Below are 13,465 nucleotides of genomic sequence, written 5' to 3' on the forward strand. Positions count from 1 at the left end.
CTGAGATGGCAAATTTGACTGGGCATGGTGGCGCACGCCTATAATCCCTGCTCTTGGGAGGCTGTAAACAGGCAGGTCACTACGAGTCCAGTCTAGTAGTGAGACACTGAACACCCACCCTGTAGACCCTTCCCTAAAATACAAAAAGTCTATAGTTTGAATAATTTAAGGGGGAAAAAAAGGAAGAAAAAAAAAACAAAAACAGGTTTTGGAGGACGGGGTCTCAACATAGAGCCCAGGCCAGCCTTGAGCTCACAGCAATCCTCCTCCCTCAGCCCCCAGAGTGCTCTAGGATTACAGGCATGTGTCACCATGATCTGCTGTGTGTGTGTGTGTGTGTGTGTGTGTATGTGTGTGTGTGAAAGGATCTCACTACGCAAATTCAAACTGGCCTTCAACTCACTAAGTACCTAAGGCTGACCTCAAACTAGTGGGAGATACCCCTGCCTCAGCGTCCCCAGTGCTGGCATCACAGGTGTGCGCCACCACGCCCCGACTAAAATTAATTCCAGGTGGCCTGAGACCACAGAACCCTAAGTCTCAATAAATATTAGTATAAGAAATGCCTATATAAGTAGTGGAGTCCAGGAAATGAAAATGAAAATGCGAGGCGCTTGTTTGAAAGTTACAAAAAGTCTTAAGATGGTGCCTGCAAAACAAGAAAGCAAGCAGAGCCCTGCTCCACTACACGTCGCAGGCCCAGGAAGCAGGCTGGCACCTGTCTCGGAACGGCCACACCCTCGCCTCCCCAGGCTGGGCCGCGACTGCACGGCCCGGGGACCCGGGCCTGCCTCCCTCCCGGCCGGGCTCGCGGGTGACGTGGACCTCAGGCTGCGGCTTTGCACCGGCTCGGCAAGGTCACGCCTCCCCACCCCCAGCCTGGGCAAGAATCCCGAGACGTGGCGGGTCCCGGCCTTGGACTCAGCCCTGTTATTCATAAACCCGCCGGGGGCGAAGGGGCGGCGGCCAGCGCACTCTGGACCCGCAGCCCGGGGTGGGGGCGCCGGAGGACGCAGGCTCTAGGGGACGTCTGCAAATCCCCGAGCGCCCGGGCAGCGTCTGCCCGCACTCGCAGGACCGGAAAGACTCCTTGAGCCCCAACGCGCATTGGGAGCTTCAGCGGGAAGCCAGGGACCGTCTAAAAAGGCCAGAGCGCGTAAGGGGAGGTCTAGAAAAGAAGGCCATCATGAAAAACAAGGCTTCCAGAAGCTAAACCCAGGAGAGGGTGGAGCTGGGTCCCCATCTGTGAGGCAAAGGCGCCGGACGCTCTTGGAGCCGGGCCGTTAAAACCTCAGCCAACGAACAGAGAATGACTAAAAGCGGGCTCCTCAGGGCGTCGTGGCGCAAGCCTGCAATCCCAGCACCCTAGAGGCTGAGGCAGGAGGATGGGAAGTACTCATCGGTCCAGGGCAATGGAGACCGTGTCTCAAAATTTTAAAAGGATAGGATAGAGCTTAGTGCTAAGACCCTAGATTCGATTTTTTTTTTTTTTTTTGAACTTGGGGTTTGAACTCAGGTCCTTGCGCTTGCCAGGGAAGCGCTTATTCCACTGAGCAATCTCCCCAGCCCCCGAGATTCGATTCTTAATACCTCATACAGAAAAGGAGGCTCTGAAGTATTGTTTAAAAAGTCCGAGCCAAAAAATAACAGCCAAATGAAGGATTTTTTTTTAATTTTATTTATGTGTGTGTGTGTGTGTGTGTGTGTGTGTGTGGCCAGCTCAGCCCACCAGGGGGCGGGGCTGGCTGGCATGTGGTGCTGGGGGATTGAACCGCGGTCCCTGTGTTTTGCTAAGCTTGTTCTAAGTAGGTGCTTTAGACCACTGAGCCATCTCTCCAGCCCCCCAAATGAAGGATCTTTAGGGACCGACAACAAACTATCCTTTGCTAAAATATCACTCGGTTATAAACCTCTAGCCGTTGCTTTTTAAGCCCCGCCTCTCAACCATTACTTCTGGTTCCTCCGTCGCGGTTCCAGGAAGCTGTCAATTCGCTGTCAGCCTTCCCAGCGGGCGTACCCGCCCCCTCCCGGAGCACGTACTTTCCCCTCCCCTCGGGTCTCTCTAGCACTTTCTCCCGCCCACCTATCAATCAGCGAGCTCAACTGCCCAGTGAGGGCGCCAAGGGGGCGTGGCCATCGGGCGCTTCGAGTGACGTCAGCAGCCCGCCGGTCGGGAAGCCGGGAGATGCGTGACGAACGAGGCGCGTGACGGAGGAGCGGTTGACAGACGCCGCGGCGGCATTCGGTGTAAACAAGGCCTTGAGCTACTGCGGGTCCTACGGCCGCTTCTGACTGGTGGGTGGTCCCGTGCGGGGTATTAACCCCCAGTTTTAGTGGGAGGTGTTTCGCCGCTTCCTCTCCTTGGCGTACACACCCCCGGCACACCACGTGGGCGTGAGTCAAAGGAGGGGGTGTTAGGCCGAATTCTCGCCTCATTGGCTATCTCTGCTGCCGGCTCTTTCAAGAAAGCGCTGTGATTGGTTGGTAAGGGGGAGGTGTCGGGGGTCTTTGAGTCCTAAATCGACTGATTGGTTAGATGAGATAAGCTGTAGCGCTTTCTTCCGCGAGTGGTGTTGATTGGTCCTCACGAGGGGTTACCGGGGAACCTCCCTCCTCCCCCAGGGAGTGGAGAGAACCCTTGATAGGTGAGTTTGGGGTAGAAAGCAGGTTTTGTTTTCAGAAGATTCACATTGGTGCTTTAAAGTTGCGCTCCAGGCTTGCTACTTTCTGCTTTCTTTGCTAAACAAGATTAGGGAAGGTTTGTGTTCCCATAGCCTTGGGACTTGTCATAGGCTAAAGAAAAGGGATTTCAGTCCCTAGGAAGGGACGCCCTCCCAGAGATAGCTACTGCCTCTTCTCCGGAGACCCTACTATTTCTAGAGCAAGCTTTGCTTTCACCAAAACCAAGGAAGAGACAGGAGGAGCCCCTGCTCAGGACCTAAGGATGCTGTGAGCAGAAGATGGGATCAAGGAACAGCAGCAGCGCAGGATCCGGGTCTGGAGACCCCTCCGAGAGTTTGTCCCGTAGAGGGGCTGGCTTGCGTCGGAGCGAGGAAGAGGAAGAGGAGGATGAAGATGTGGATCTGGCCCAGGTACTGGCCTATCTCCTCCGCAGGTAACTTACCCTTTGGTGTGACTCCACAAGGTGTCACCACAGACCCTGATTTCAAATCCAGGCAGGAAAATTACAGGAATAGAATTAGCACAAATGGCTGTCTGTCTGAACAGAACAGCTTTTCCCCGCTGGGCATCCAGGGCATTCAGGTCCATACCCAGTTAAGAGTAGGCTGCTCACGGGAGCCTCTTGAGCTATAACTGCACAAATGTAATGTATTTTCCAAGTAAGTAAAAGAAAAAGGGCACCTGATGGAAAAGGAGTGATGTGAGAGGTAAAGAGTTGAGAGGGTGAAGCGCTTGACATGTGATATGAGGCTATGTAAACTTATTTCCTCGTAAAACAAGTTGTAATTGACCTAACTGTAACCCTGTTCTTGAAGAAAGAATGCCTTGAAGGGAGTGACCTCCAGAGGAATTGATTTCAAAAGGGTACAGCTGGTTTTGTTTCTTTGTTTATGGCTCTTTGGAGAAAAAATAAGCTTGAGAATCCTGGTGGATTTTTCCTATGCTGGATTTCTCCAGCAGAGGTTCAGAATGAGATGCCCAGAATTTTTAGATTTCTGAGAAGTCAGTTTAACAACATGCCCCCCTCTGCAGGCATGTTGAGATTCTCTGCTCTTGTTCTGAGAGTACAGAATAGTTTCTGACCATATCTTGTGGGAGATTAAAATTAAAAACCACAGCCTACTTCAGCTTCAGTTATGAAAATGAATACTAAATGGTCTAAGAGCCAGTTAACTATTGATTCTGAATTTGCTTAGTTGGGAGAAGGGGTCCCTCTGTAATGGGGGGTCTCTCCACAGAGGCCAAGTGAGGTTGGTGCAGGGAGGAGGTGCAGCAAATTTACAACTCATCCAGGCCCTCTCGGACTCGGAGGAAGAGCATGACAGTGCCTGGGATGGCCGTCTTGGGGATCGATACAACCCACCTGGTAAGAAAAAATATCGACCAAAATATTAATGTTAGAAGACTTTCACTAGACAGGATAGCTCAGTGGATGAAAGCACCTTCTTAGGCAGACACAGCAGCCAGTTTCCTGCCCCCAGGACACCCTGAGATGGCATTTGAGACTGGGCATGGTGGCACATGTAATCCTGTAATCCTAGCTCTTGGGAGGCTAAACACAGGCGGATCACTATGAGTCTAATCTATGTAGTGAGACCCTGTAGACCTTTACTAAAATACAAAAAAGAAAACTTTCACTAGAAACCCCTTTTCTGTTTCTGTTCTCATGAATAATGGGTTAAGCTGATCACAAAGAATGTAACTGTTATGTACTACAAAAATGTACTAATAAAAATTTTTCTAAAATATATGAAGTTGGGCAGGGGGGATAGCTCAGCAGTCTAAGCACCTGCCTGGCAAGTGCAGGGACCCAGGTTTGATCCTCAGCACCACCCCATGGAGTTCAGGCTACACCCTGGGCGTGGTGGCATACACCTGTAATCCCAGCACTGGGGAGGCTGAAACTGGAGGATCCCTATGAGTCTGACCTGTTAGTAAGACCCTGTAAGACCCTGTATCAAATACATTAAATATATGAAGTGAGCCGGCTCTCATGGTACATGCCTGTAATCCCAATACTAAGAAGGCTGAGGCAGTAGGATCACCATGAGTTAGAGGCCATTGTGTGCTACATAGTGAGCTGAAGACCAATCTCAAAAAAAAAAAAAAAATTAAAAGAAAATATGATAGGGGATGGGGAGATGGTGCAGTAGAATAAGCGCAAGGGCCTGAGTTCAATCCCCAGTTCTGAAAAAAAAAAAAAAAAGATAAGATTAAAAAAAAAAAGAAGATAAGATAATTGAGGGACTAAGTGAAGTGTTCATAGTCCCAACATATTCAGCCTTACTGGGTAGGTGTGTTAGCTGTCTTGTGCAGTGGGACTATGTAGGATGAAACTTCTTTTTTGGTGTTCACAGTGGATGCAACACCCGACACCCGGGAGCTGGAATGCAATGAGATCAAGACACAGGTGGAACTGGCCACAGGACGTTTAGGAATCATGCGGGCAGCCCGGCAGCACAGCTTTCCTCAAATGTTGTACCAGGTAGGACTCTCGTCCTCCAGCTGGCCTGATGAGGCAGCCAGAAGCTCTGACAGCCCCAAAGAAAAAGGAAAAACTTTCCAAGGAAGCCTCTAATACTGGGGCTGGAGAGTCAGCCAACCTGCATCGGAGTATGTGGGACAGACTACTGTGTGTGGTGCTTATTTCTGTAACAAGAGCAATATCTATCGAGTTTGGGGCTGCTTGTGATGGAAGTGACCCTCTGTTTCTGCTAGCAATATCCCCCAATCCCTTCCGTTTAGAGAGAACGGGGCCTCTGCCACCGGGGAAGCTTCTCCCTTGGAGAACAGTCTCGAATGATGTCTCAGTGAGTATGGGGCTCGGTGGAGAGACTCTAAGGGACAGATAGGTCTCATTGCCTAAATTTGGAAGGGGTAAAATATCCTCAGTGATACTAAAGTTGAATAAAAGGGGTTAAAGCTTTGAGAGTAAACAAAGCACAAAAGTGTAGAAATTTAGAAGATGGTGCAATAGATGAAAGACAGTATTATGCAAAAGCCAAAAGGGAAGGATATCCTTGTACTGTCATTCCATCCTGCTAACTGGGATTCTCATTATGAGCTTTCCTTACCCCTACTTTCCTTCTTCTTTGCCAGCTTCTTGCCCAATGATCTGAGTTTCACTGATACCTACTCTCAGAAGGCTTTCTGTGGCATCTACAGCAAAGATGGTCAAGTCTTCATGTCTGCTTGCCAAGGTACCAGACCCTCATGCTATAAACTTCCTTGCCGTAGAACAAGAAAAACTCCTTGTCTGAGGCCAGAAAGCCCCAGTCCCAGGACCTCAGAGCCTGGCTTAGGGATGGTTAGCTCGCACATTTCCCATGATAAAGATAAGAATCCACAGGGCCAGCCAGATAGCTCTGTAGATTAAAGCATCTGCTTAGGCAGACACAGGGACCTTGGTTTGAGCCCCACTGTGCTTGCCCCACTTTCAGGGCACTGAAACAGTGATTGAGACTGGACATGACGGTGTGCGTTTCTAATCCTGGCACTTGAGAGGCTGAAAACAGGAGAATCACTATGAGTCCAGTCTGTTTAGTGAGACCCTGTACTAAATACATTAAAAAAAAAAAAAAAAAAAGATAAGACTCCACAAATACACTGAATGGAAGGAGGGTAATTCATAATTCTGTGTGATCCCTGACTATAAAGACCAGACAATCCGACTATATGACTGCCGGTATGGCCGCTTCCACAAGTTTAAGAGCATCAAGGCCCGGGACGTGGGCTGGAGTGTCCTGGATGTGGCCTTCACCCCTGATGGAAGCCACTTTCTGTACTCCAGCTGGTCTGATTACAGTGAGTATGCACCCAGTGTTCATTGTCTGTCCAGCCTGGGACCTGATGTCTCCATGTCCCTTTCCCTAAGTCAAGATCCCATGCCTTGTCCAGAAAAAACACTCCCAAGGTTCTTTGACATCCTTGCCCTTTGTTTTGTCTCTCCTTCCACCCTTTCCCAAGTCATGAAAGATTCTTGTTTCTCCTACTTCTCCTAGTTCACATCTGCAACATCTACGGGGAAGGAGATACACACACTGCCCTGGATCTAAGGTATTGGCTTCCCATCAGTCATGCTCTTCAGAAACTTCTCCAGCAAGGCTCTATGGGAGCAAACCTCTTGAACTGGAACTCATACTTAAAGGGGAAAGTATATTTGTTGCAAGTTTCTCTATGTAGATTCCTGAAATGGAACCATCTGTCCTCTCAGCTGGAGGACGAGAGTAAAATAGAGGGTTGCAGGATTATTTGAGTTCTTAATAAATTGACCCTCATACTAAGATAGCTGTCAGACCCCTTTTGTCCTCTTCTTTATAACCTTCCTTATATTCTATGTGGATTAAAAAACATGGAAGAGAAATCCACTTAACACAGATCCTTTGCTCTCTTCAGGCCAGATGAGCGTCGCTTTGCAGTGTTCTCCATTGCTGTCTCCTCAGATGGACGAGAAGTACTAGGAGGGTGAGTCTTCATGGGGGATTTCTCCCTTGATGAGATAGAAGTTCTGCCAGAGATCTGTGTTGCTATTACAGAGATTACACTGATAGTTGTGGAGAATAGCCTTCTCTAAGGTCAAGGTTTATGGCCTGCTTTACCTCTTGTTTACCACTTCCTTAGCACAAGGTGGCTGGTTCCAGGCATCTTTGAAAACTAACTCTTCTCCTTGCCCCTCGGGAGGCTCCTCAGCAGGACTCTCCAGACCATACATAGCAGTGGTCTGCTCAGTCCTCATCCCTTCACTTTCAGGGCCAATGATGGCTGCCTATATGTTTTTGACCGAGAACAAAATCGACGTACCCTTCAGGTATTCTTCTTGAGACTTAGAGCTTCTGTGCCCTGCTCTTTGGCCTGTTTTAAGGCAAGGAAATCTTAAATATACTGACTTCATTCTCCCCTAGATTGAGTCTCATGAGGATGATGTGAATGCAGTGGCCTTTGCTGATATAAGCTCCCAAATCCTGTTTTCGGGGGGGGATGATGCCATCTGCAAGGTGTGGGATCGACGCACCATGCGGGAGGATGACCCCAAGCCTGTGGGTGCACTGGCTGGACACCAGGATGGCATCACCTTCATTGACAGCAAGGTGGGCAAGAAGGCAAGACTGCATAGCCAGACCACAAAGTCTCGGGTTTCCCTGGAGGGCATGAAAATAGATTGGTGTGAGAACTTGACAAACTTCTTATTAACCACGGTATTAAGAGCTTAGCAAAGGTACTTAAGCCAAGAAACATGAGCTCCCTCTTCCCACCAGTCCTTAAGCAGCAGGAAAGGCTGTCTTTATAAGGAATTTAGAAGACAGTCTAATTGAGACAGAATAAGAAACTCAGCCAGTACTCTGGGCAGAGAAAGGAAAGTCTATCCAAGGAGTGGAAGCTAAAGCAGAACATCAAAGGCAAGCTTACTTAGAGGAAGAAGGAGGTAAGGAAAGTCAAATGACCAGAGTTCTTAGCATACAGCTAGAGTAAGGGCACAAGCACTGACATCAGCACATTCTGGTGCTCCATCATTTATCTTTGGCTTTGTAGGGTGATGCTCGGTATCTCATCTCCAACTCCAAAGACCAGACCATCAAGCTCTGGGATATCCGACGCTTTTCTAGCCGAGAAGGCATGGAAGCCTCACGTCAGGCTGCCACACAGCAAAATTGGGACTATCGCTGGCAACAGGTGCCCAAAAAAGGTGAGAGTAGAAGTAGAACTGAGATCTGGAGAGTGAAGGTCACGGGTAGTAGTTAAATACTTTTATCACTGAGAGAACCTGGCATGGGCACCTTAAATTTATCTGTAGCCTGGGAGTCCTGGAGCCCTTCCACAACCTGCTTGTCCAGGCATTAAATCTTCATTTGCTGAACACAAAAATGTTTTAGTATCATGACCACAGAGCATACTAGTGACTGCCACCTCTTAGGTAGGGAAAGAGTCATCAGTTATGTTTAGAAAGGCAGTTGACCCTTAATCTTTTGTTAAAGGCTGTGGGTACAAGAAAGTTCCAGATCAGACTCCCTAATCTCAGCTGTCTGTGCATCCTTACACAGCCTGGCGGAAGCTGAAGCTCCCAGGGGACAGTTCTTTGATGACCTACCGGGGCCACGGGGTGCTACACACCCTCATCCGCTGCCGATTCTCCCCTACCCATAGCACGGGCCAGCAGTTCATCTATAGTGGCTGCTCCACTGGCAAAGTGGTTGGTAAGGATTTTGTCAGTTGGGCCTCAGAAAGGGCAGGATGTTTCTTTGACTTTCCTCCTATGACCACAGTGACCGCCTTAAATAGCTTGATGAAAACTACATGTGAAATTTTATTTTGTTAGGAACAAGAAAGACTTAAACAGAAAAAAGAAAAACATTCTATTTATGAATACTTTAAAATAAGAAAAAGAGCATAGGATTCTAGTCGGCAAATATAATAGACTACCAAAAAATATAATTGGTTCTGTATTTTAAACAGACCAGGAGAGGGTTTGCAGATGAAAGGTAGGAGGAAACAGGCAGAGAGAATGACATTAGAAGACAGCATTGAGTGACAAAGGACATGCAGTCACTGGAGCAGGAGAAACACACGCAGAGAAATACAAGCAGCTTGCTGCACCTACTCAGATTCAGGCTTCAAAAGAGAAATATACCCTGTCCAGACAAAGCACCACAGGTGCACACACCTGTGGACAGCCCAGGGTTCACTTTTGCTGCCTTCCATATCTTGCTAAAAGCTTTAAAGCCACTGCATTTTCTTAACTGTAGGCCTCTGAATTTTAATGAAGGGCCAGGGATACCCACACTGCACTACACCACATCCTCAACCCAAGGTAGGAAAAGGAATTGGGAAGAAAACACAAATTATACCATTCTTGGGGTTGAGTTTTGCCCCCCTGGGAAAGTGGGGAGTTGCCTGAGAGGCAGGTCAGTAGTGCCACTTGGGCAGCTGAGGGGTAGTTTGGAGGTGCTATGGAAGCCCCTCCACTTTGGCCTTTCCTGGACAGTGTATGACCTCCTCAGTGGTCACATTGTGAAGAAGCTGACCAACCACAAGGCCTGTGTACGTGATGTCAGTTGGCACCCCTATGAAGAGAAGATTGTCAGCAGTTCGGTGAGCTTCAAATTGTTAGGGTCTAGTGTGTATGTGGGGCTTGGACCTGATAAGGGACAGTACCCCCTGACACTTGCCACCTTCTGCCCTGCAGTGGGACGGGAACCTGCGTCTGTGGCAGTACCGCCAGGCTGAGTACTTCCAGGATGACATGCCAGAGTCTGAGGAATGCTCCAGTCCCCACACCCTGGTGTCCTGCCCCTCTACAGCCTTTTCCTCACCCCAGTAGATTGTCCTGACCTTTAGTCCATTACAGGGTGAACCTCTCACCAAGTTCTCTGACTCCTCCTCCCTTTCCTTTCTGAGGAATATGTGGAGGAATCACTGGCATTGGATGACATAAAACAGTAGCCAAAGCTCTGGGCCCCAGATGAGCCCTGGAATATCTACTCCATGGGCTGACTGGTTTCCTCATGCATTCACACCCATTCTGTTTGGGTTTCTATCTCTGACCCTGGTCTGGCAGGACTGCCATTATCTGAGGTGTGGCCTCTGCTAGCAAGAGAACTGTCCTGAGTGTTTTTAATCATGTTTGGATGTTAGGTGTTGGCTCCTAGAGTGGACACCTCTAAGTTCAGTTCTGAGTAGACCTGTCGTCTAGGCCCATTGCCCAGGTCGTCACATTGAAGATTAGATTGGCCCTTCAGAGGGCCAAATGCCCTGGCCTTGCTTTCTGAGGCCTTGAGGAAGGGCAGGGTGAGTAGAGGGGTCTCCTCACCACCCTCTTGGGGTGGGGATAAGGTCTCATTACCATGCCTGGATCACTGGGGTTGGCCAGGCTGTGCTGTGAGGGGCAGGAGTTTCCAAAGCTCCTTGTGACTCCACACAGGGCAGGTCCTGACTTCCAGAGGCTCCCATTGAGCTGGAGGCCAGTAGCTTTGAGGACAGAGGTTAAAGTAGGACTCCTTTGTCCTCTTACTGGCTTTGGCTCCCTCAATAAACTCTTTGTGGGAACCTGGCTTAGTGTCCCTGTCTCACTGTTTTTCCTGTCTGAGATCTTTTGTCCTCTTATTTCAAGAAAATAGGGGCCCGGGGAGATAGCTCAGTAGAATAAGTGTTTGCCTGGCAAGCCTAGGGCCCTGAGTTCAATCCCCAGTACTGAAAAAAAAAAAAAAAAAAGTTCTCACAAAGTCTTTAGGCTTCGTTTTTATGTCTCAAGATGAAAGAAAGTAATAAAATCTTTATTTATTTATTTATTTATTTATTTTTTAAATACCAGGAATCAAACTCAGGACCTTGTGCTTGCCAGGCAGGCGCTTCTGTTGCTGAGCTATATTCCCAGCCCCTAAAACCAGTTATTAATTGAGCTTTGCAATAGATCCTCCCTCACTGTTCTCAGAAATTTCCCAGCATGTACACATGGAAGCATGTTTTCTATTAGAGCCCAAAAATATCTGTACCTCCTCTGCTTTGGAACAGCTCCAATCTTCACAAGAGGTGTTTATAAGCCAGAAAAGGTGGCTCATAAACACAGGGTCATAGGACCTGGTCAGAAGTGTCCCATCCAGCTGCCTCCTGCTCAGAACCTCTGGCCCCAGAGCAAACTAAACAAAGGCCAAGAGGGGATGGAGTTCACACCCTGCTATGACTAGAACTTTCCCCACAGCATGTAATGCTCTCTAAGCAATTTTCAAAACAGGATACACACTTTTAGGGTGCTCATAGGCTGTCACAGCAAGAGGAGAAGGGATGCTATTAGAGGTTTGAACCTAGAGTACCCCTACAGTCTTGTGCTCAGAGGTAAGATTCTTGGAGGTTAACTGGATCAGCACTGTGGCTGATTTACTTTCATTTTTTGTTGTTGTTGATTTTAATGTATTTAGTACAGGGTCTCACTACACTGACTTACTCTTAGAGGTGTGCGGTAGCGGTAGTCAGAAGAAGCCGGTTAACTGAGGTGTGACCTGGAAGTATATCCCTCCCCAGCTCCTCCCTCTGTTTCTGCTTCCGGTGGATAAACAGTTTCCATCCTCAGCAGGCCTTTCCAACCATGCCCTTCCTGCCTTGGAGCCAGCCAATTTTGGACTGAAACCTCTACAAACCATGAGCCCAAATAAACTTCTCCCTGACTTAAATTGTGGGTATTGCACCTCAGCAATGAGGAAAGTGACTAAGACAGGTACCTATTTCATGGCCAAATAGGGGGTTTGGGTTTTTTGGGGTTTTTTTCCTCTAGGTCTTGGTTCTTGTTTTAAGGTGAGGTTTTGCAGTGGTGCTCAAGATAAGGGTTTTGATTTTTTCCTTTTAGGTCTTTGTTTTTGGATTAAGGAGAGGTTTTACAGCATTTCCCAAGCTGATCTCCTGGGAGGTTCAAATGATCCCCCTCCTTCAGCCTCCTGAGTAGCTGGGACCACAGGCATGAGCCACCATCCCTGGCTCCAAGTCTATGTCCAAATTCCTGGCCTTTCTGTTCTCTTTCCTCAGTCTGCCTGGTGTGATGCCATCATGTCAGATCTTCTTTCCCACCTGTCCTTTCAGTTTTCTGCCATTTCACCCACTAACTGCTATCCAGTTTCACCTAGACCTGTATTACATCCAAAATAATCTTAGGACTGTATAGTCACAGGAAATATTTGTTCCTTTGAAAGCTTAAGTCAGGGGGCCATGGAGATGGCTCAGTAGAATAAGTGCTTCCCTGGCAAGCACAAGGGTCTGAGTTCAATCCCTGGTTCCACAAAAAAAAAAAAAAAAAACCCCAGGGTAGGCTGAGCTGGCAAAAAAAAAAAAAAAAAAAAAAAAAAGTCAGTTGTGGTGGCTCACAACTGTAATCTCAGCACTCAGGAGGCTTCTGCAGGATTGTTTAAGAGTTCAAAGCCAGACTGGGCTACAAAGTGAGTTCAAGGCCAGCCTGAACTGCATAGTGAGACTGTCTCAAAAACTAAAAAAAAAATCTTTCAGTGCTTTTGTTTTATGTTCCTGTGGGCACCAGGAATCAAACTCAGGACCTTGCACTTGCTAGGCTGGCACTTGTACCACTGCGCTATATTCCTGACCCTAGAAATATGATTTTTTTTTCCTTTTTTTTTTTTTTTCTTGGCAGAACCAGGGATTGAACTCAGGTCCCTGTGCTTGCTGGGCAAGCGCTTATTCCACTGAGCCATCTCCTCAGTCCATATGATTTCTAATTTATGCTCTTGTAACATATTTTTTTAAGTGGATAATAGTGAAGTATCTCATTGCTGTGGTTTTTAGATTTCAGTGGATATATTTAACAGTCAGAATACAGGACTAAGAATGTAGCCCAGTGATAAAGCTCTTGCTTAGAAAATGGGAGGTCCTGGGTTTAAGCACCAACATCACAAACAAAAGTGCTATAATATGAAATGCCAGGGGCTGGAGAGATGGCTCAGTGGTCTAAAGCACCTACTTGAAACAAGCTTGGCAAAGCACAGGGACTGCAGTTCGATCCCCCAGCACCACATGCCAGCCAGCCCTGCCCCCTTGTGGGCTGAGCTGGCCACACACACAATAAATAAATGTAATAAATAAAAATAAATAAATAATTTTTAAAAAAAATGAAATGCCAGCATACATCCTACACTGAAAAGTGTGTCTTTTTCAACTATCCTAAAATTACAGTGAAGTATTTTATGTGCACTTAAAAAAGTGTGAGGAGGCCTGTTGATCTTAAAACTTTGTTTTGTTTTGTTTTTCAGTGCTGGGTTCAAACCAAGGCCTCTTGCATTCTAAGCAAGCA

At 47.7% G+C, this 13,465-nt stretch overlaps 1 protein-coding gene across 6 annotated transcripts; it reads left to right on the forward strand.

Moving 5' to 3' along the window:
- The first annotated feature begins 2,150 nt into the window (after positions 1 to 2,150).
- Positions 2,151 to 10,727, forward strand: Dcaf11 (DDB1 and CUL4 associated factor 11). 6 transcript variants are annotated; one of them, XR_002819399.1, is made up of 15 exons: positions 2,151 to 2,295; positions 2,909 to 3,115; positions 3,921 to 4,048; positions 5,040 to 5,167; positions 5,428 to 5,492; positions 5,782 to 5,882; positions 6,340 to 6,486; positions 6,684 to 6,738; positions 7,078 to 7,146; positions 7,432 to 7,489; positions 7,584 to 7,769; positions 8,212 to 8,365; positions 8,721 to 8,873; positions 9,423 to 9,487; positions 9,662 to 9,753. XR_002819399.1 is itself a non-coding variant. In XM_004647450.2 (15 exons), exons 2-15 carry the CDS (start codon positions 2,961 to 2,963, stop codon positions 9,995 to 9,997), a joined length of 1,641 nt encoding a protein of 546 aa, XP_004647507.1. In that variant the 5' UTR covers positions 2,151 to 2,295; positions 2,909 to 2,960; the 3' UTR covers positions 9,998 to 10,727. The 6 variants fall into 6 exon arrangements, 4 of the variants coding, with proteins under 4 accessions (XP_004647507.1, XP_023563495.1, XP_023563494.1 ...); XM_004647450.2 differs by lacking the exon at positions 9,423 to 9,487 and adding an exon at positions 9,863 to 10,727 and having other exon boundaries at positions 9,662 to 9,768; XM_023707726.1 differs by lacking the exons at positions 2,151 to 2,295; positions 9,423 to 9,487 and adding exons at positions 2,311 to 2,645; positions 9,863 to 10,727 and having other exon boundaries at positions 9,662 to 9,768.
- The last annotated feature ends 2,738 nt before the right edge of the window (positions 10,728 to 13,465 follow it).

Source organism: Octodon degus, unplaced genomic scaffold (assembly GCF_000260255.1).
Source record: "Octodon degus isolate 3935 unplaced genomic scaffold, OctDeg1.0 scaffold00307, whole genome shotgun sequence".
Classification (NCBI taxonomy): Eukaryota; Metazoa; Chordata; class Mammalia; order Rodentia; family Octodontidae; genus Octodon; species Octodon degus.